Source organism: Pogonomyrmex barbatus, unplaced genomic scaffold, assembly GCF_055798465.1.
Source record: "Pogonomyrmex barbatus isolate J1 unplaced genomic scaffold, ASM5579846v1 scaffold13, whole genome shotgun sequence".
Taxonomy (NCBI): domain Eukaryota; kingdom Metazoa; phylum Arthropoda; class Insecta; order Hymenoptera; family Formicidae; genus Pogonomyrmex; species Pogonomyrmex barbatus.
The window spans coordinates 7,253,003-7,276,690 of NW_028297109.1; the positions used below are offsets into that span (position 1 = coordinate 7,253,003).

The 23,688-nt window shown below is 31.7% G+C and overlaps 4 protein-coding genes across 11 annotated transcripts in view; 3 read left to right on the plus strand and 1 right to left on the minus strand.

Moving 5' to 3' along the window:
* Oatp74D (Organic anion transporting polypeptide 74D) overlaps positions 1-23,688 on the minus strand; it is a 132,996-nt gene that overhangs the window by 7,896 nt on the left and 101,412 nt on the right. For 6 of the 8 annotated variants that reach the window (XM_089072556.1, XM_089072554.1, XM_089072557.1 and 3 more), the window contains 5 exons: positions 22,658-22,856; positions 20,954-21,104; positions 20,246-20,486; positions 19,759-19,887; positions 8,605-19,492 (listed from right to left, as the gene is read on the minus strand). In XM_089072556.1, the coding sequence (XP_088928682.1) occupies positions 19,323-19,492; positions 19,759-19,887; positions 20,246-20,486; positions 20,954-21,104; positions 22,658-22,856 (890 nt within the window). In that variant the 3' untranslated portion in view covers positions 8,605-19,322. Of the gene's footprint in view, positions 1-8,604; positions 19,493-19,758; positions 19,888-20,245; positions 20,487-20,953; positions 21,105-22,657; positions 22,857-23,688 lie in introns of those variants that run through there. The other 2 variants (XR_016138322.1, XR_016138321.1) reach the window with 2 other exon arrangements.
* LOC148937602 (uncharacterized) lies at positions 39-4,388 on the plus strand. The gene is given in 3 exon segments (XM_089072581.1): positions 39-203; positions 206-261; positions 633-4,388. Coding segments are annotated over 3 exon segments (2,103 nt in total). The 5' UTR covers positions 39-142; the 3' UTR covers positions 2,619-4,388.
* Positions 4,000-5,521, plus strand: LOC105424353 (uncharacterized). The gene is made up of 3 exons (XM_089072276.1): positions 4,000-4,050; positions 4,251-4,286; positions 4,658-5,521. The coding sequence occupies exons 1-3, from the start codon at positions 4,000-4,002 to the stop codon at positions 5,159-5,161; spliced, it is 591 nt and encodes a 196-aa protein (XP_088928402.1). The 3' UTR covers positions 5,162-5,521.
* On the plus strand, positions 5,639-7,084 carry LOC105424354 (uncharacterized). The gene is made up of 3 exons (XM_089072576.1): positions 5,639-6,073; positions 6,285-6,485; positions 6,769-7,084. The coding sequence occupies exons 1-3, from the start codon at positions 5,948-5,950 to the stop codon at positions 7,081-7,083; spliced, it is 642 nt and encodes a 213-aa protein (XP_088928702.1). The 5' UTR covers positions 5,639-5,947; the 3' UTR covers position 7,084.

The following is a 23,688-nucleotide window of genomic DNA, read 5'->3' on the forward strand; positions in this document are numbered from 1 at the left end:
ACGATGTGTGAATAACAGGAAGAAACAGTCGTAAGAGAATTAAACAATTGATAAACAACAAATCTTGGCATTAAATCCGATATGAACCGTAGATGAAAACGTGATGCAATGACAACAGTCGTTAAAATCGGACGACATCGAAATGTTCAATATTAATTTTATAGCCATATTTAAAGCAGTTGCATTTATATCGTCAGGGCAAATAGTAAAATGTGGTCGAACAGCTTCGTTTTGATCGTTATTAACGTACTGATCTTTTGGGTAAAATAAATTTTATTTAAACAGTATATTTAAAGCTTTTTTTTAGAAACTTTAAAATAAAATTGATGTAAGTGTAATCGAGAAAAGGAAAGGAAACATCTTTTATTTTAATAATATAAAATATAAAGTTCTAGTATTATATTAGAGTTCTTTTGTGTAAAATTTTTGATATTTCTATTTAAATTTAACACACAAGTAGTAAAAAAAATTATTAAAATAATAATATTAATAATAATAATGGCAAAGGATACAAGGAACGATGATGTAGATCTTCTGACGTTTCCAAATAAATAATACACATCTTCATTCTTTGGTCTTGTTGTTTCTAAACGTATACTCATCTTGCGAATTAAATTTTTTCTTTTTATTAGGTACATTCTTTGCCACCAAATATTGATTGGAATGCTTTGCGTAATGATCCAGATTCAATAGCCCAAAATGAGAAAATTTTACAGCTTTTTTTGCAACTGGCGATGCGGACGGCGAATCGTTTAACGCGTTTGAAAAAGGAAATCGAGAAAAAAGATAGTTGTAACAAACACAATGATAATCTATCAAGTTCAACAAGTGAGGTTTTCGTAACACAACTGCCATTTCAAGAAACTTTAAATCGACTTGATGAGAATCAAGAAATTCAGAATCATTTGTCTTCCGATTTGTCTGGCGATTCTGAAATAAAGGATAACCAAACTTTGTTAGAAAATTCAGATCAAAATCAAACAGCTTCCGATCAACAATTACAAGAGTCGTTTGATTCCAGCACTCAAAATATTAACCGTGATGGAGATATCGCAAGTACTTTGGATTCCAAGACGAGCAACTTAATTCAGGAATCTGTAGAAGATGTCCAAGACACTTTATCGAATGTTACCGGACATAGCAACGAAACCATTAATTTTGACACTTTGCAAACACCAAGTCTTGATTTAAGTACAACGAATAATTCGCTAAATGCAAATGAATCTGGAGCAGATGTACGAGATCTGAAACCAGTGGAGGATGGTATCAGCCAAAGACTGTTTAACCCAATCGAGCTAGGAAAGAATATTGCGAATACATCGGTTATAAATGATTTAACTAAAACTGTGAATGAGTTTTTTCCGGAATTGGAAAAGTTGCAGAAATCACCGCTTGGGATAAATCAGAGCACGGGCCTAATACAATCTGTCCCAAAAATTATTAGTGATGTACAAAAAAATGTGAATCAGCTACATAATATTCCGCAGCTACATAATGCGCTATCAGGAACAATTGACGGCATAAGTTCAAAAATTTTAGATCCGAGTATAATTAAAAATTTTGAAAGCATCTTGAGTCCGCAGATTATGAACAATTTTCCTGTTGTGAATCAGATTTTATCGAGCACAAGAAACTTTGCGGAATTGATGTTTAAAATTTTACCAATGGCTATAAAAACCACAAATAATTTATTGAATCAAATTGTTTCTGAATCTCAGAATATTCATGAGATGTTTAACATAACTGAAGAAAATAATCAAGAAATAAAAACTAGTAATTTACCGACAAATGTAGATAATTCAACGATCGACGATAGCAATAATGTACCGGCATTGTTAAATGATCGAAAAGATTCCTCTATTCCACTCTTTAGGTCGTTTCCGGATTTTAACCAACATGAAAATAACAAGAGTGAAACTGATCTTTCTTCCACTCAGACAGATGAAAACGCCAATAGGTTTATCGATAAAAAATTATTAATAAAAAGTAACGAAACGGATCACCATGCAGGTCAAGTTGATGAAGAAATAAGAGATGAAGAATTTAAGAAGATAAACGAAACAGAAACAGATGACAGAGACAAACAATTAAATACATTTTCCGAAAACTTATCTAATAAAAACGGAGAAAATGAATTGAAAGAGATTGCGACATCACCGAATCAATTAGAATCCGCATTAATTCCAATTACGGAAGTCAAGAGTTCGAACGATACGCAAGATTTACAAAATTCTGAAAATGTGAACGATATTGTAAAATCTAATGTGAACGAAACAAGAAGACCTCAAGAAGATTTACTTTCTAACAGTGAGAGAAATCAAATTTCTCACATCATAAATAATTTATCAGAATTGAGCGATTATCGTACTGTCATTGATAATTTAAAGAAAGAGAATTTGCATGAGCAGCTGTCTGAAGCAAAATTGCAAGAGATCGATGTTCGATTAATCAATGCACTATGGCCGATTATAGAGAAGAGAATGAGTGGTAACGCAAGTTATGTGACCGATTATTATAACGAACAAAAGAATAAAAATTTTCCATCAAACATATCGTCTGATTCTCAGCAAACAATTGACGAGCAAGGCTCAAATCACGTAGTAAGTACACAAATCTAGAATTATGAGTTAAATGTCGGGTAAATATATCAAATAACAAAATAGAGAAGTAGAACTACTTAATAAATATGTCAGTTCAAAAAATGGTAAAAATTGTAAGTTTGAAACTGAAATTTGTAAAAAATTGTTCTTAACAACTGCGCACTACGTATCAAGAAATTGTTTCTTATAAAATTAATTTTACTGTAGTCGCGTCAAAAATCAATTAGTCATGAATAATAAGCCAGAACATATTTATCTTTTCGTTTTGATTAGTTTTCATAAGATACGATCAAACTGACTAAAATATATTTAGATCTATAAATTAGATATTAGTATATCTAATTTATTAGTATTACTAATTATAAATATCTATTACTATCTATTCTATAAGTAATCTAATAAATTAGATAAATTTTTATAAAGAGATTTTAAAGAGATAATTTTAAAACTTTATTTATATATTATTTATATATTATTTTATTTATGTTATTTATATTTAATATATCTCATATGATGATATTTTGTATAATAATATTTAATAATTAATAATTTATGTTATTAATAATTAATGTTGTTAATTATTTTTTGTAATAAACAAATTTGTCTAGAAAAATCAAGTTGATGGTCAAGTTGTGAATTCAACTCTACGATTCTCAGATGATCAAGATTACAGTCGAAGAGAAACTACCAGTGCTAGAAGATAATTATTACATCATACTTTATACTTACTTACAAGTTGAAGTCTTACAAGTGTCAAAAGATAGAAATTAATAAAAAAATAAAAAATATCACCTCTAATTATGCACAGACAAAAGAGGCAGAAGTAAAGATCGAAGAAAACAATGGTCACCTGCGTAAGAATCATAGTCCGTTCGTTACGTTCGTTACGTTTCCAATTTCTAACGCTAATTTATAAGAAAATAATCACAATTGATAATATCAAATATAAAAATAACGAGGATCGAGACAAAAATTCAATAAAGACCGTGTTAATTTTGCGATTCTCATGGCGCGAATTAGCGTAACAACGTTGAATGCACGAGAAGTTAATGGCCTTTACAATTCAAATGTGCGTTTCGTGAAAGTCCCTTGGAATTACGTTGCCCGATCGTTGGCATCGGTATCGCGTGCGTTTGCAAACTGATTGCCTATAAACGGATGGCCCGAACTTATCACACCAAACGATTGTAAATTATATCGCGCGAATTAAACGACGGGGATTTAATTTTCACAAGTCTCGATATCGCGCCGTTGCATTGCGTGAGAGATCCACGGGCTCGCCGGGTTATCGCATATAAAAAGTCGGTTTATAGTATATGCATTCGCCGTTTCTGAGACGCACTGAGCTAACAATACATTACATTACGTCTACGACAATTACACCTGTGACAATTACGTTATGAGATACTTGCGAATATTGTGCGCCATCCTGGTGGTGGCCAGCGCCCAAGTAAGGACAGCAAAATAAGAAGATAAGAAAGCGATTAACGATAATGACAATAATAATAATAATGCAATATTGATAGCTTCATAAGCTATTATTTTCTTTGATATAAACTATTTTTATAATAATTTTCTTTAGTTATTCTGTAATGAGCGATATAATGCTTATACGAGTTTCATGATACTGTAATTTTTAAATCTTTTCAGTTACATTCGGATGAACTATTCTCGCAAGAAGAAGAGGTAAGAAGACTAAAAAAAAACAATAAAAGATCTAATTTTTGTTGCAATTGACTTAATTAAAAATGGTATGCATAATAATTCTTAAAAAAAAATAAAATAAAATTTTCTAAAGAATGTTACATATATAATAATATGTTATAATTTTTAATTTTATAGAACTAAAATTAATTCGCGTTACTTATAAATCTTTTTATTATATTTAAATATGTAAGAAAAAAACATCTAAAACGAGACCAAATTAAAATCAAATCAACAAATCGAAATCAACAAGAAGAATACAACAATTCATTTTTTTTCAAAAAAAATGTGATTTTGTCTATATTTCATTGACGGCCGATTTTCAACATTACGTTCAAAAATGCTATTTACAGTCAAACTTACAGTCAAGATCGCTCATCCAGAATAAGAATGTGAACATCATCGTGAATATAAATGCACAAGACTTGGCTCAAGAATTGTGGAAAGTAATAGAAGCTCGCTTAAGCAACCGCACTAACCACCTCGCTAGCTCAAAGAACATCATGAAGGATCTCGAAGAAGCTATTCTACCTCTCGTATCATCTACTACTAGAAGAGGTGGTTCAGCCCCGTCTATTTACAAAGTGGCGAGCCAGCTCGATAAGATTACACGAAGGGCACTCACCAGAGACGCACCAACCATAAACATATTGGACGAAGAAATTATGACAAGAGACATTGTGGCCGACATGATGGTCTCCCTAAAGATGTTTTTGTCGAAAGAGATCAAGTCGGAGAGCGATGAGACGGACACGCCCAACAGAAGATCACTACATCGTCCTATCGCGACGAATGATGATTATGTGACTATTAGAATCAAAATTCGTAAAAAAGATATCGTCGATGCTCTTCATTAGCTCGACGTCATGTTTTTTTGTTAAATATAAAAAACAATTTGGTTAAATGTCCGAAAAATTATTAATACCAAACTTATTTCAAATTTATTATTGATATCAATAAATTTGCAACAAATGATAAGTTTAATGTATTTGATCTCCTCTTGTTTTTACAAATAAATGAATTTTTTGTTTACTATATATGTATATTTTGTTCATACGTTTTATTTGCAATCCTTGTTTTAGCTAATTCCGTCATCAGAAATATTTTATTTAAAAAATGAATATACTGATCGATGACAAACTTTTTATCTTCTTCTATTCTTTATTTTTATCTAATTAATACAAAGTTAAGAAGTTAATAAAAAAAAAAAAATAAAATTTGATTTACTTATTTTCAGCAAATAGTACCGATATACCGAGCTTTTATTCTTCTGTAATTATTTTTTGCTTAAAGTATAAATTCAATGAGTATTGGCAGAAAGAGAAGATTTTGATCCTTGCTATTATTTATAGCTGATTTGAATATACGTGTAATATTACTAGCGCGTATTTTATGTACTTCGATCTCAAAAGCTCCAAGACATTTTATAGTTTCACAGCCGTCAATTGTTGATATCGTAAAGAATAAATTGAATTTAGCACATTCACTCACGCGAACGATAACATGTAATCACCCCATGTAATCATCATGTGCCTTATAAAATTAATTTTTTATTACGATCATTGCAAATTTGCAAACGTTAATTTTGCGACAGTTAATTTTGAAGTGACCTTCATTTATGGATTAGAAACTGGATAAGGAATATGGATAAGGAACCTCCGTTTCTATATGAACACGCAGTGCCAGACTATCGATTTAGTAAGAGAAAACCTCCAACATTGACAATCATGTCTTCCTCGACAATTTCGCGGCAGGTGTTGATCTGTCTGGTAAGTGAATTATTTTTTTCATTAAACTAATTGTCGAATATAATGTTAAATATCATCATCATTTGGATTTGTTTTTTTTATTTATAGTTCCTTAAAAATTGTTTTGTAAATGTATTGAATGCAAAGAGTTATTTATTTAAAAATATAATAAAACGTTGCGTGCAACGTTTTATTATATTCTGATTTAATTTTGCCATTTTATTTTCGTGAGATCTTGGCTCTACTGTCACAATATGCCGACGCCAGAAGATCCCAGTACTTGGACACCATTTTAGCGTCTTTGCAACGTCTCGAGAATATGCTTATCAAGCAAGCTGAACAAAACACGTTGAATTGCCTTGTACCTGCCGAAAAGCTATTCAATATCCTGTTTTCGGATCATCTCCAGACATCTAGTAACGAAAGCAATGAGGTATTGATGCAACATATAAAAAATAATATACAAATATACAAATAATAACATACAAATGTTAGATCAAACCTTGAATAAATAAAAAATATGGTTTCTCTTCTTCTTCTATAATGTTTAATAATGTTTAATAATCATTTTTTGTGTGCATACATATACGTTTTAGAATAACTTTTGGCTAATTAGAGCATTAGGTAGTGATTTTTTTATTAATTTTTATGCAAATTTGTTATTAATAATGTAATTATTCTAAAAGTTAACACACTTTTTTAATTATACATTGCAGACAAGTCCCCGAAAACCTTATGCAATGAATTCCGTAATTCTTCGAAGATTGGATCTTCAAAATGAACTTGAGGAAATCGCAGCGCCGACAAGGCATCGAAGAAAAAGCAAAAATCGCAACGAGAATACTAATGTGAACACTAACTTAAACACGAATATCAATGCTAATCGATATAAAGGCAAGAGCAGACGTGTTTTTGACGATATCAGGACAAATAATAAAAATACGAATGTGAATTTTAACACAAATACCAACAAAAATATCAACAGAGATGATATATTTGATGTCAGCGACGAAGTTGATGATGAAGTTTAAATGCAGACAAACTTTTATTCAAAAGAAAAAGGAAATTGCAAAGCATATCTAAAAATCATTACGCTTAATTATAATTTCTGTAAAACTATATGTCGCAATAATAAAATAATATAAGTAACCATATTCATAGTTCTAAAAAATAAATTTATGAAGCTAAAGTAAACAAAGCCACATCAATCGTATCTACATATTTTTCTTTTTAATTGTATAGTCTATATATTACAGCATACATAATGACAATTGAAGAATCATCTATAAACATAAATCACCTACAAGTTATAAAATATTATTCAATTTGTTAATCATCTAAACTGCTCATTTTTCTTTGTTTTTCATTTCCCTCGTGTTATAAAACTTTCATACAATTTGAGTTTAAGCGACAGTTCAATATATATACTATTACAATACGAAATAATATTCATGTTTGCAAATGTCTTTTAACATAAAACATATATAATTAACATGCAAATATATAATGCAGATATATAAATTATATATATCGCGGGATTGAAAAGGAATAAAGATAGGTACAAGGATAGGAATAAGGATGATATTCATTAACTGATATGTAAATATATCATATATATATGTGTATGTGTGTGTGTGTGTGTGTGTGTGTGTGTGTAATATATATGATATATATATATATATATATATATATATATACATATATGATATATTTACATATCAATTAATGAATATCATTTTGTCGTTGCTCTTCCTGTGCAATGCATTCTGTTTTGAGGATAAAATAATAAGAACTTATTAAATCAAAATATCATAAAAAAGATAGAAACTGAAAGAAAGTAAGATATATTATATTTCGTAAAAAAATTTCATTTCATTGAAATATGATTGCCTCTCGTCGACAAATTATTAAATCTTTAAAACAAAGGATACAAGTTAAAAACTGAGATGAAGAGAAAGAAATAGTTTTAATTTGTTAAAATATCTTTAATACTAAAATGTTTGAAATCTATTTTTTTATACCAGAAGGATAATCGGTAAGATTTGCTATGTTATTATTTTACTATGATTAAGCGTAACGTAAATACTGATACCAATGGCGATAACAATAGCAATCAAATATAATCAGAGCATGGATTTAATACTCAGTCAAGTTAAACTTGTCAACTATCAAAGTTGTTCGCACATATATAACAATGAAATTTTTTAAAATTATTATATCATTAAATAACATTTTTATATATAACAAATATATTAAAAAATTAACATACCTCTTAAATTTCATATAAAATATTAAATGTTACAACTCTTTTGCATGCTTTAAATCTGCAATATAATATTCACAAAAGCGAAGTTGACCATAGTTTAAATGAAATAATGTTAATATTTTATTGGCCTTGTGTTTAAAATATTTTTATTCCAAGAACTAATTGAACTTGTTGATGAAGTAATTTAATAATTTTTATTTATATCATATTATAATGTACCGTTTCATATTAACCGCCAAGAGAGATTTAAGGTTGGCTGAAAGAGTGCTCAATGCTCTAGTCCATATATGTAATCATGGCACTTGCCGTTTATTAAAAACAAATTCGATAGTAATCGTATAATTACAAACAATAATAATGACAGTATAATTATATAAAATATGCTCGGTCTAGCATTTTTCATAACGCGCTTGTAGAATCAGTCTTAACCCTCGGATTACCAAACACCGCTCGCGAAATGCATTAGCTCCCTTTCTTCGACTTCTATCCTTATTCCCTTTTCAATCTCGCGATTTTCTAGTCAGAAAAATAAATATATTCGAAGGTACATACCGTTTTCTCTTTGCGTCTGAGAAAATTTAAAACATGACCGATAACCCGAGGGCTAATTAAACTATGAGACGTGCTATAGAGGTATGTTACAGTGATGCAGGGGTTTCGTTTACGCAATCGAAAAATTGACTCTTACATCCTCAAAAACAAAAACATCGACCGACGACGTTCCGGCGCTTCCACTTTCGAGGATTTTCCGTTTCTGGTTTGTCCCACGCGCCTCAAGGTTCCCGCACTTAGATTTACATATGTATATATGTATGTATGTATGTATGTATGTATGTATGTATGTATGTATGTATGTATGTATGTATGTATGTATGTATGTATGTATGTATGTATGTATGTATGTATGTATGTATGTATGTATGTATGTATGTATGTATGTATGTATGTATGTATGTATGTATGTATGTATGTATGTATGTATGTATGTATGTATGTATGTATGTATGTATGTATGTATGTATGTATGTATGTATGTATGTATATACATGCACACGCATCTGTATATATATATATATATATATATATATATATATATATATATATATTTGTGTGTGTGTGTGTGTGTGTGTGTGTGTGTGTGTGTGTGTGTGCGTGCGTGCGTGCGTGCGCGCGCGCGTGTATTTATATTTATTCATTAATTTATTTATAATATATAATTATTTATTCGTTAGGCGCACTCCACAGAAACGAGCTGGCCTTTTTGCGAGTTTGATTAAAAAATAAATGATCCTTGTTCGTTTCGCCGGAGTGCTGAGATCTGTTGAGGATGTCGAGCGACAGTCTCTCGTCCTTTGCGAGCATAAAAACTAGCGAAGTTGGATAAAGCGCTGCCACAATTTCTAGTGTGTACACCCTAACTAACCATCACACCACTTGCGTGGACATACATATAGACTTTTCTATTTTTATTCATATTTATTTATTGCATCTCCTTTTTTTGGTCTTGCAATGTTCGGCGCATCATATATCGTTTGTCATAGAAGAGCATAACTTTTTTGTTTAACTCTCTGATGAATTATCAAGCGATTGGGATCTTTTTGATTATTCGTGATGCGTGATCTGGTAAATGTAGAATAAACGAACGAATTGATATTTTTTTATTAAAAACAAGAAAACGATGCGCGAAATTATTTCAATTATTGAGAAGCATCAGAAGGTTAATAGTTTTGTACGTTGTTCTATGCTATATACATTGATGTTCATTTAGCAACACATGGAAATTTATAACGATTAAAAAGTATGATACAACAATACAAGGAAGAAAGATGCATATAAGAAGCTAGTAAAAATGTGCAGTTACCTTTTTAACACTTTTGCACTATTGCAATATTTTCACAGGTACCGTAGATATTGCGAAGAATGCAATGTGAAAAGAATTATTCTCTTTTGTACTCAATCGAAAAATCGAGAATACAATTTTATATCTTTTTTTTTTTTGTGAAATGCCCGTTATATTATTTTGAACAAATATTCCGGTGACGGACACAACAAATAAAGTTTATTACACGACAGACAAACGCTAGTTCTTGTCATTTTGACAAGCAGTGCCTTATCCAACTGTAGAAACTAGACAACGAAGAGAATAGACGTGTATCTGGGTCTTTAGGCACTTAAATGTCGGAAGTTATTGGGAACCTTAAGTTCGTGGCTCAACGAATGTCTGTACTTCCTATTTACAGCCTTAATCGAGAATGCGATACGACGTATCCCGATGAAGGTTCGGATTGTGTTGAAATAAACGATATTCGTTCAATTCGCACGTCAGTTCAAAGGATTCAGGTTCAAACTGCGAAAATTTTACGTCAAAGAAAACGATTGCCACGAGATTACAATTATAATTCGAAAGCTCTCGCTACTGGCCTGCTAAAAAAGTGTCCATTAACTTAGAGAGTAAAATTGTCTCCGTTCGTCCAAGTTTTACAATAGCTTACGTAAGTTGTCTCAAACGATTGTTCAAATTTTTCGCATTCGGTGTTTTTTGACGTTTATAAATCTTTTTCATTCAAAAATAAAATTCTCATAAAGAAAGATATGATCTATCCTAAATACGAACTTCCTCTTCGTACAATGTTTTTTTGTTTTGTTAGCCAAGAGAAGTAAACGATATAAGAGACAAACGGATCGCCAACTCAACGAGACTCGCACAAAAGAAAATTCGTTCTGCGATCTTCCGGTTTCGTAAACCGGATACGTAAAATTACTCTTACCACATTTACACACACAACGTAGCATACATGCTCCATATCAAAATACACTTACGTATCTTCTAATCATGGATTTGTGTGTGTGTGTGTGTGTGTGTGTGTGTGTTCCTTCCTTCCTTTCTATATAATATGTATATATAAAATATTATGTATAAAAATCAAAGCCGCAATTATTATTACAATCATCATAATTCGCTATTACGTATAATAGAGCTCTAGAAGTTAGTAATTAATAATTAATTGTAATCACTATCGTTACAATAAGTTTCAAATTCTAATTAATAGTTTACAATAGCGATAATAATATCAATATAATAGTCGTAATAAAATAATCGTAATTATGAAATACATAATTGTAACTACTAATATTGTCCACATAAAAAAAAATGGCGATTTACATTTCACACTCATCGTACATCCCGCCTTTCAAGTAATAATTCTCCTCGTCAAACTTCGCATACTACTCACTTCTAGTATTTGCGATATGCGCGCGTACATTCGCGTCGACGAAAGGGCGAGAGTTTACGAGCGCATGCCGCGCATAATTAAAGACTAGCAATTATGATTCCCCCACGAAAAATTCTACATTGATTAATTAGGTAAAATCGCATTCGATCATTGAATTATGCGATTGAGGAGGGGGAGGCTACGGATCTACATACATTATCGATATATCATTCTCTCTTTCTTTCTTTCTCTCTCTCTCTCTCTCTCTCTCTCTCTCTCTCTCTCGATCTCACTAAAATATAGTACTATGGTATATTTCGCATATTCGTCAATAATCATTTCTTTTTAGATTATAGAACGTTCCACCGAAAAAACATTATGCGAAGCTACCGCCGAAGCGTGCCCACAAAACTACGACGAAAATTGTACGACGTGCGATAAAGAATCTTAAATGCACAGATATAGGAAACGGTAACGGAAGGATATATGTCTTTTCTCTGAATGAAATAGGATTTCGAGTATGTCTCACGTTAACAAAGATAAACGTTTCTATCTCTAGTTTTATGCGGCAGTGAAGAACAACAAAGTTTCATTCTGGCAGTAGACAGCTTTGGAGTATATCTTCAAAAAGATAAGGATACACCTTTAAGTCTGTCGGCAGTTTCCAATTTCAGAACAGTCTTTACGTTTCGGATTATTCGCACGTCGTCGCGATTCTACGTCGCATGATTTTACGCAATGGGCGGTCAACAAATAATTCGCGGTCCGAAAATATCAACTATTTAACTAATCACCTCGAATCACTAGTCGTAACGGAAATTCGTTTGCAACGGACGCGCTATCGAGTGCAGACGAAGGCCAGGTAAGTAGGAAGTGATCGCGAATCATTTGCTACCGATTGGATCAGCATCGGCGGAAAGACTGAAGATCGAGGCTCGATCTTGAGCCTCGAATTATTTTGGCAATTATTGTACTTGTCTATATATTTACAGTTGTATCATACATACCACATTGCAAGATATTGAGAGGCAAACATGAGAATATATTTATTTTTGCATTGCTAAAAAATTCTATATTTGTAAAATTTATATTGCAGATTAAAAATCATAAATTGTATAAAATATTAAAATTGAAAAAATAGATAAAAAAGAGATAAAATAAAAATAAATATTTTTATACATGGGATTGCTCTATTAAAATAAGTTCACGTTATAAAAAATTTTAAAATTGTAAACCATTTAAAATGTGACTCAGCATTGCAATATTTGAAAATATTTAATAATATTTAAAAATATTTAAGAAAAATTTTCGTGAAAATATCTCACGCGTTTGCATCTCAGTTCTCCATTCTCTGTATCTCCATCGAAGGGAATCGTTATGAGCAGGCCGTTATTATTCTCGGATAAATGGCAATGAAATCGTTATCGAAGTTGAGAAAATTCGATCGACAGAAAGAGAGGAAAACGGCATTAACATTTTTAATTTGTACACGCGACTTGATTCGCCGTTGATTCCGGCGCAGATTATAGACGTTCTACGATCGACATGATTTAAAAAATATTTACGATCAATCGAACGGCGATGAGTTACAATTTCTACACGATATAGGTATACATATGTATAGATATAACGGTAATCACTTAGATTATACGAATTATTAATTAGCATGATCTCTTAACATTTTTCTCAAGAGTTTGATTTTGATCATCGAGAAGCTTCTATACGGGAATTATAAAATGTCTTAATCCGCAAATACACTTGAGACTCGCAATATCTACTGTACGCCAATATATATCTCCAATATATATTGCACTCTGTGCCTCAGATTAATCAGATATAATCCCCCGTATATCGCTGTGCCGTGCCGCGCTGTGTTCGTTTAAAATATAGATTATTAATTTTTCCGCGAATATACAAAAATACAATTCTCGGTTAACAGCACCGCACGAAAGAAACGTACATGGCCATTCACATATATGGCTGCATATTTGAATGATTATTCGGTACGGTATGTATCGAATTTATACCCGTGATATTTATCGAGAATAACCCATATCGTTCGACAATATGCAGCTGAAAGATTATAAAATAAATATAATTTTAAAACAGAATTTTATCTTTGAGAGATACAGAAATTTTGAAATTTTCCAAAATGCATCTTTCATCATTTTAATAAACATTCTTCTAACTGCGAATATCACGGAACGATACTGGTTATTCAGCCGCTCGTTTTAATTTAATAAAGCGCACTCATCGTGCCTCGCTAATCGTAACAAAACAATTTCGCCGCTTTCGTACCAGTTACTAAATTAAATTACATATTTTCGATTGTTAGAGAAACTGGTTACAAAAAATACATGAAGAAATGCATTCGCCTTAAAATCTAATTTCAAATTTATAAAATCTTATAATTTTGTCATGTAATAATAATCTAATCCAGATTATTCAAAATTAATACAAATAGATCAATAAGTTTTTTTTTTAAATATAAAGTGATATTGTATTTTATAAACAATTTTAATTTTCGTCATTTTTATATCGGATCGATAGGCATATTTTCGTGCCTTGCAGATAATAAAACTTTTTAAAATCAATTGAAGAAATGTACAAATTGCTGGCACAAAAACATAAATATTTCTAAAAATATATTTCCCGTTTTACGCTAAATCACACGTCTAAGCGAATTAACCCTTAAATTCAAATCAGAAGAAATAAAATAATATCTATATTGCGAAATAAAAATATTAAATTCACTCGGCCAGTCAAATTTGTCAAAAACAGATTTTATAAAGTTATTTGCAAATTTTGTTGATATAGAAAGGCTACAAGTTTGCTATAGGATCAGACATACATAATGTTGGAAGAATGCTGGTAGAAATGTAATAAAGTTAGTTAACAAAATATGACTGCAGCTTGCCATTGCAGATAACAGAAATTAAATAGATTTTGCATATTTACTATAGAATTTGACATGCATTGATAGCAGAAATAGAGCAAAATCTGCATTCAATCTTATTTGATTTCTGTTACCAATCAGAATATATCAGTAAGCTCTGTCAGTAGCTTAATATAGACATAAATGGATATTAGATGCTCTTGCATATTCTAAGTAAATCTACTATCATCCTATTAACAGTTTGTTTACTGGGAAAAAGTTACATAGAATAGATATATGCAGACAAAAAGAACAAGATATCAAAAAACGAATAATCTGCAACACGAGTACAGTTTTATATTACTCTAACATTAAAATTATGTTTGTATTTAAGGGTTAATAAACACAGACGAGAAAAAAAACAAATCATATAAAAAATAAAATCGCCAATTGATACTTATAGCTAGTTTGCTATATTTGAACTGGTATTTGCTCAAATAATCGTCTAAAATCAAAATAATATTTCCGAAACACTAGAGAATTACCTAACATTTCAATAATTTTTTGTATCTAAAAATGATGTTTAACTCTATTTCTAAAGAATCTAAATAATTCCAATTAATTTCTAAATAATACTATTTCTAATATTTACAATTAATTTCTAAATAATTTCTAAATAATTTTTTTTTATTTTGGAATAACATTTAAACGATTTTAGACGATTGATTACTGTTACCAAGTTCAGTAAAATATTCTCCTTTTCTCATGAAAAGGAATTTTTTTAATACCTCAAAGTAAATAATTTTAAAATCATTTGTTTGCCCATGTCGACTGATGCATATCTTAAATGCAAACTTTTTTCTTACATACTTACATTAATTGCAGGCAATTCTCTAGAAGGACACAAGAAACAGATACGCGTTGCTATTAAAACGCTTTCTTTCGTTACTGAAGGAGACACGCGAAACCCTAAAAAATATACGAGACAAACAATCAAACATCGATGAGCGTATTTCACATGTGTAAAGTGTACCATATTAAAATACAGCTTTTCTTAATGATTCTCCATTTGCTTTTTTTTTGTATGTGTGTTTGCATGTTTTGCCCGTGCCGCTTTAACACACCAGCACAATAATCATAATAACGACGACAATAATAATAATAGTAATTAACGTTATTTTTATCTTACTTCCATTTTCGTCAAATCATCCAAAAATATCGCATGTATCGTAGGTATCTTCACTTTCGATCTCGTCGACCTCTCATTTGTTCTCCTTTCCTTTTCGTCGTCTTCTTTCATTCCGTATTATTGAAGACTTGCGCCAGTCATTGTAATTGTTACATATCTACATATATAATATATACGTATAGTATTTATCATAGTACTTTATGTAAGTGTAACAGACGGACGGTACTGCCTAAGAGGTCAACCGAGATCCGAGAAAAATTCCGAATATAACAGTCGTGTCTATGTATGTGTACGTGTATGTTTTATCAATTCTTATAAGTGGAGCAAATGAACACTGTTCGTGTACATCCCGATTTGCATTATTACCATAAAAATAATTGTATAAATTCAAGATTGAATAATATAATCTAATTAAATCAATATATATATATATATATATATATATTTATAAAATTATTTAATTTTAAATCTAGTTAATTTTAAACTTTTCAAATTAATTTTATATATAAAAAAATTTTTTTCATTTTCGAGACATAACGTTCATCATGAAAAACGAAGATATATATAATATGATTTGTGTTATTTTTAAATAAATTCCTGTTTAACTCAGAGAGATTACAAATTAATACGAATAACTTATAAATTTCAGAATTACAGAAACAATATGTAAATTTGGTCAAATGTTAAGTCAAAAGAATTTGTTCACAATTTTCAAAATTTTAGTTAAATAATGGTATTTAAAAATTTGTTAATAATGCAAATGACGAGACTCAATTGTATAGACAATGAGAATATTTCGAGCCGCTCAAAACGAACGTCTTTATGCTTCAAGAATACGATATTACGTACTTAAATACATAAAAATATATTAGTTTACAGAGCATACTTGAATTTCGTTTGCACATCGTAATTATTGTTAAAACAGTTCCTAGAATTGAGCTAAATAATTAATCTTTTAATGTAAAGATTAATTTGTTATCTTCTATTCATTTTATTATTATCTTCTATCTCTTATAAAGTCTAGAAGATTTATCAATAATAAATTGATAATGAATTTTGTTTTAACAATAATATGATGTACAACATATTAAGAGGTAGTCGTTGCTGCGTTAATCCTTAGCATTATATTGCATTATATAATAACTTATTATCTCGTTATTTCTACATTTCTGATTTCAATAGTTAATATACACTAAGTTTATGTCACTTCCTATAATTTTTAATCGATTAATCGTCTCTACATAAGTTTTTATATTTTATCGCCGAAAATAATATAGATTTAAAATATATTCATAATTGCAAATGTGTAAACACAAAAGTCTTAGAAAAAGTAACTTAAAAAAAGTAACACTTTTTCGAGATATTTCTATTGTCGTTGTTAATCAGCGATAATTCAACTGTATCATAACAAATAGTATATACTAATAGTATATACTAAATAGTATATACTATTATTTGCAATTATAATTTTTAAAATAATAAGAAATCTGTAATTATACAATTGTACTGATACTGATTTTTCTTCTTTTCTGAAATTTATGCAATTTAGATCCATATCGTTCGGCGCTTCGTTTCCGTAATGCTGTCTTCGCGGATAGTTTCTATCTCCGCGATGCGCCTCGGCGCATCAGCCATCATGATGATTTTTTTCAGAAATATCAATAGAGAGAATACACGCAAGGATTAAAGCAGAGGTGCACACGAGCACATACTCGAAGCGCATACGTTCGTTTGTGAGCGATCGAGAATCGACTGATCAGAATCGACGATTTAAGTTGTTACATTATACACTGTACAGTGCGTAAAGTATATACTTTTTACATGTATATAATATATTTTTCCTGCTCTTTACGCATTCTAATTGCGAAGAAATTTTCCAATCGCAATGGAATGATCGGCAGTTTCCTTTTGTTTCTTTTATATATTTTCGGAGATAATCATTGTTTGACGTAACGCACCGTGCAACGTTATCTTCAAAAAGGAAATGCAAGGCATATTAACTATTTATTCGTATAAATTTTAGATTATAACGTCTGGAAAAAGATTAAAAACTTTATTAAATTCTTAATATTCTTTAGTATTATATAACTAATAATTAATATTATAGTATTACAACAAATCTGTAATAAATTATATTGCAATTATTTTAATGTTAAAAGTCTTGTTATCAAATTTAGTCATAAAGATTCAGTTCGACAAAAATTATCTCAATTTTTAACTTGATAAGTGTTTTGCTTGATATGCGATTGTTTGCTCGTAATTGTTTTTAAGATCTCCAAATCTAAAATTTTTCAAAAATTTATATTTTTTTATTTCATTTATTATTTTTATGTCAAATAATAAATTTAAAAAAATAAAAATAATGAAATAATGATAAAAACTATTTTTTATTATCGCTACTTCATTCATTAACTTAAATTTATTCTAGAGAAAAACAACTTACTCATAACCGCTTTATCTATTCGCCGAAATAGTAAATTTCGGCAATTAATGTCTGTTTGACATCAAATTTTGTATCTTGTGATCTTAAAAATTTGTATTACTTCATGTATTTAAAAAGTGAGATTTAAATTCAAAACTTCATGATTTGTACCAATATTAAAATTTGTCATCATCGCGTTTTAATTAAATTAGATTTTTTTCTGATTGTAACAATTTTAAAATATTAGATACTAAATGTCGCAAATTAAATATCAATATGCGGTAATTCTTTCAGTTTTGATTTTAATATCCTCCTTCCGTTGTAAAACCTCTACGAAATTTTCATTAAATGAAAAAAACGAAAATACTATTATTCTATGCATGTGCCTCGCGTTTCCTTTTACGTCACGGTAAACGAACATTACCGTTAGAGAGTTGGATAACGCGTGCACGCGTGCGAACGCGGCGGGAACGCCGTCATATACTAATCAACGCCGGTGCAAAGCACGAGGCAATCCCTCACTGTCCGTCCATGCGAACCGCATTCACTGCCACCCGCGACGTCGCTCGTGTGCTTTGATTCGATTCGATTCCCCGGATCTGTCGGTGCGGCGGACCGCGTGCTCGCCGCAAGCACCGTCATTTCGTAGGCACGGAAGTATTACTTTTATTGCGTGTACTTACTGACAAGCCTCCCTGAGAGAGAAACCCTACTAACTTTTCCACGGCGCATTCGAGTTATATTACATTGTGTGATGCATTGTGACGCAGACGAACTGTAATCCGCCTCACGTCTCCCTTTCTTCCGTGTTTCCTTCGTTCTTCATTATCCCACGTTCATCGATTACTTTTATATGTATATATATATATATATATATATATATATATATACGCTGAGATTGTTCCAATCTTCCTTCCTGTTTATCGCGTAACTGAACCTTGAATCTCTCCGAGTTACCGAATCAAAATTATTCGAGTCGTCCTTCCCTTCTCAGTCTTTCGGTCTCGATCCTCCTGCGATTCGTGTGTAGTCCGCTTCTTCACGCTCGGATGCGCGTCGACACAAGAGGGACTAGTTCTTTCTGTTCGTCAGAACGGAACTTCCTCGAGCAAAAGTTCCATTCTGACGCGTGTTCATCGCCAGCGAGTCTATCTTTTTCTGGGAAGCACGACGAGCTATACTGGCACCATTCGCGAAAAACAACGCCTCTACATATCCCACGTTGACACTGCGTTGCGTCCCTAGACGACGACAACGATAATGTCGCCGTCGCGGCCCTTCACCGCAAAAGAGTAATGCGAAACCTTCACAAATAGTCGTTCTCGACTGCTTGAGCGTCCCGCGATTTTAACGTCGCCATTTCCTCCGCGGTGCCTGTCTCGCCCTCCTGCTCCTCCACGAAGGTTATGCTCCCGGCCTTGTACCAAACAACTATATCCACTATGAAGGCCAATAGGAGAATACCGCCTGTTGTACCTGTGAAACAAGCGTTCAAATTATTACGTAATTTGTGTTTAAATATAATTTATTTATTTTACATATTGTCTCGCATATTTTATAGCATTTTAAATAACAACAGATCGAAAAAAAAATGTATTACTAATAATCTATTAAATTAATTAATCTATTAATTAAAATTCAATGAAATAAGGTATTTTTTTGAAAATAACGTTATTCTCGTTTAATTCATGTTTCTTCTTCAGTAGTAGATAAATTTTTACATATTTCTAAATTGTATGTACCATGATAGAACATTCTAAAGACGTTGGAGTCGTAAAGCCAGCAGGCGCCTCGCTCACCGCAAGCATATTCCCATACGAGACAAGCGGAATCCACTACAGCACCGTAAATGATAGGACATGGGACATTGCCTGAGACAAAAAAATAAAGATGTTATGATATACGGATTAAAAGAAAGAAAAAAGAAATATTTTTAAAACACTGAAAAATTAAATGCTTCTAATTTATTACATAACCATTTATTTGTATTTTAACAATCTATCTTTTTCTCAGTTTGCGAAATTTTTCGTGGCATTCATATTCTTTTATAAAATTTATCCACAAATACTACAATCTTCTACTAGTCTTCAAACAAAAAATTATAAAGTTTTATTTATTTATTTATGCTTTATTTATATTTTATTTAAAACAAATAAATTCTCTTGAAAAATTTCGCGTTTCTACTTTTCTACTTTTATTGTCAGAAAAGATGATTCAGCAAATAATTACCAAACAAGCCAATAGCGAACTGTATCAGGCCAAGTGCCATGGCCTTGTCTCTAGGATCCACGCAACGCAGAATGAGCAACATAGAGCCCACTTCGCTTGTCGAGTGAATAAAAACGAAGACCGAGAACAGGATCATATAAACCCAAAAATTACTGCACTCCAATTCGCAGTAACCGATCGTCGCCGTGCTTACTAGCTCGGATGTCGTTATGTTTTGTCCAATGCACTGACAATTATAAAACTGCAAAGTATCAAACGTAACATCATCGGAACACCAAAATTATAGCAAAAATCATAATTGCTTTATATATCAAAAGCACACAACTATTAAAAAAACGTTCTGCCTCGAAAGTCGCTCGAGATGAATATTTATTCTTCGAGATTTATCTCTTGTTTTTACAGAGATTAAAAAAAATGGATAAAATAATTACTGGAAAATGGATAATAACACTGGATATTCGAAATCATCCTCAGTTTCAACAACCGTGACGCTAAGCGCTATTTCGCAGAATAAGCAGAGAAAATCTTTCAAATTCCGCGTTGGTCTCCGATTAATTTCGTAACAATCTCGATTCTTGACCTTACGGCGTTTCCGAGCTGACGACCGATTCATTCAATTACTATCGTATTCCGTGTAATCTCGCTCGTGCAGACGTGTCATCAGAGCACGTCTTGCCGGGTGCCGGTTCTACCAAGGTTAGCACTTACCGATGCCACTTTGCCGTCAGCAACCGTATAATTCGTGCAGCCTGCGTGGCACGCGGAGAAATACGTTCTACCGTCGGCGCCGCAGATTGGACTAAATTTGATCCGATCGCAATCGCAGGTAGAATCGCAGGTCGGCTCAAAGCTCGAGAGCCTGCGGAAACGGGTCGTTTGCAGGTCAGCCTTTACTTTACCAACTAAGCTATCTCATTTTCACTTAATTGCAATGCTCACTTAAGAGAGATAATTAATTTTACGTAATAAAAAAAATAAATTAATTAGTTTGAATGAAAGTGTGTTTTTTTTCATGCTTCAAGAAAACTTGATCTTTTGCTCGTTAACGCGAATTGATAAAGCGCGAATGAGAACACTTCCGATATAAATAGAATTAGTATTTTAGATTTCGTAATTAAAATTTCTCATTGAAGCAAAAAAAAAGTCTCTCTCGGCAAGTGTGACTTGAATTTTAAAAATTGTCTCTAGAAAATATCTCGAACGTCTAGAATAATATCAATGTTCTTAATCTAAAAACTCTCGAATTAATAATATTTTCTGTTCGAAACATCTTTCTTAAATTCTACAATTTGACAAAATAATATAAAAATAAGAAGGCAGAGAGAAAGAGAGATAAAAAAGATTAAAGAAAAATCTTAGACTAAAACAGAAGGGATAAAACCAGCTTAGCGATTTACAACAGCGCAGCGTAATCAATTAGAGCATTAAAATCAATTAAGCCTTGCTATTAAAAGAAAAATCTATATTAAAATTAGGCTATTTAATGAATGACGACATGACGTATGACAGTTTGTTCCGCTCGATGGGATATAATGCTCTAGATTGCACAAAGTCACTGTCGAGGTTTTCCCGCTTTCGCGCCGGACAGATAAACGAGAAGCCCGAATCGGAAGAACTCGAAATGTGTATGTATTTAGGGAAACCGGGAGAGATATCGTTGACTTGTAAATAAGGAGAAGGAGAGTGAGGGGTCTCCCTGCGCGTTTCCGATACACGTACTTACGATGCGCATTTCTAATCGGACACGCATTCGAACACGTTGTCTTTCGTTAAACATCGGCCGTCGTCCGCCAGCGCGTTTGAATACGCGACAATCGCGATAATTTCGTAACAATGTTATTAACATGAGTCAAACGCTTTCGTTTCGAAAACCCCGTCAAGCGACGATGTTATCTGACAAACTGTGAAAATGGATTTGTGTCACATTTATAATAAATTCGAGAAATAGTCTATGTTTAAAGTATTCTTCTTATTGGATTTTTCTTATCTTTCTTCTCTCTTTCTCTCTCTCTCTCTCTCTCTCTCTCTCTCTCTCTCTCTCTCTCTCTCTCTCTCTCTCTTATATCCTATTTTAATGAAAAAGTTATTTTTATGATCTAAAACTAAAAGGTATGATTTTACTAGATATTTTGTTATTCTTGATATTAGATATAAAATTAATAAAGTGTTAGATTGATTTATCGTTATCCAATTATGAGTTATAAATGAGTTATAAATTATAAGATAAATTTTATTATCTTTACTTAATATATGCACGTATGTCAATGATTATATATTTATTTTTAATCTGTGTTTTATTCGTAATCTAACAACTTGGATTTTCTTATCGATGCGTTCGCGTCAAGCGCAATTATTAGAGCAACGCTTCGTTAAATTTTTCTTTTCATGCAATGAAGTTAGTAAGTTACTTACCCCGTGTCGGGATGTGTTACAAGTCCGGCAAAGTCGTCCATCGGACAACCGATAAACATTAACGCACCCATGCCAATCGCGTAAGCGGCCGCGGTGAAGGCGATCCAGGCTGCGACGAACCTGGCGTTAGGCTTCGCCTTCAAAATAAATATGCCGCTAAGTACGATGCCCAAGCCCATCACTAGGATCCCGCCAACACCTGGGCAAAAAAATAACCCTCATTATACAAAACCATTCACCTGGCAATTCACGTTTCTAGGTCATAGTCCAGTCATGAAAATCTAAGAATGAGTCGCTTTATTAATAAAAAATCAGCCAATCGTTGAATAAGAACTTCATTGTTCATCTTCCAAACATATCGAATGATGTAAAGAATACTATTATATTATATTAATATATATGTAGCTACATATTATTATTAATTTTCTGTATAAAGTAATATTTCGTTCAATAAGTAAAACATTTTTTTTTTTTTTTTTTTTTTTTAATAGAAAATTGCAAAAGAACGAATATACAACGTCATAAATTTCTAACTGATATTTCAAGATTAAAGTGTTTTTTTTTTTTATACTTTTATTAACTTGATATAGTTTCATCACAGATAGCTACAGAATAATCAATTCAAAATCTATATACAATAGCATCGCGCGGTAGTTCTGCCAAATTATTCGCTGAATAATTAACACGACCGTAGTTTAAATACGTGGGCGAGCATAGAAACGACGGGAAGTAGAATGCAGAAAGGAAGCGCAGCCTTGTTCTGTAACGGCTGGCGCCAATTACTCGGCGGACAATGTCATAAATTAGCGCGCGCACGCACGTGAAATAAGATATACCGTAGAATTAATACCGAGATACGCGCAAATTCCTTCTGAACCGATTACATCGAACCCATCCATTCCGCATTATCGCCGTATGAGCGGCCAACCGGCCGTTACTTAGCGCTATCTCCCATTATGCCGTTTTAATATTATTTATTAATTATCGCAGTCAGATTAATACGTCTCGAGTAAAAACGAAAGAAAAAAAAA

Bases quoted from the DNA above. Each gene is read 5' to 3' on its own strand.
- LOC105424354 (XM_089072576.1), top strand. From the start codon at position 5,948: ATGGATAAGGAACCTCCGTTTCTATATGAACACGCAGTGCCAGACTAT. The intron at 6,074-6,284 runs GTAAGTGAATTA...TATTTTCGTGAG, and splicing joins GGCAGGTGTTGATCTGTCTG to ATCTTGGCTCTACTGTCACA. The intron at 6,486-6,768 runs GTATTGATGCAA...TATACATTGCAG, and splicing joins CTAGTAACGAAAGCAATGAG to ACAAGTCCCCGAAAACCTTA.
- LOC105424353 (XM_089072276.1), top strand. From the start codon at position 4,000: ATGAGATACTTGCGAATATTGTGCGCCATCCTGGTGGTGGCCAGCGCC. The intron at 4,051-4,250 runs GTAAGGACAGCA...AAATCTTTTCAG, and splicing joins TGGTGGTGGCCAGCGCCCAA to TTACATTCGGATGAACTATT. The intron at 4,287-4,657 runs GTAAGAAGACTA...TGCTATTTACAG, and splicing joins TATTCTCGCAAGAAGAAGAG to TCAAACTTACAGTCAAGATC.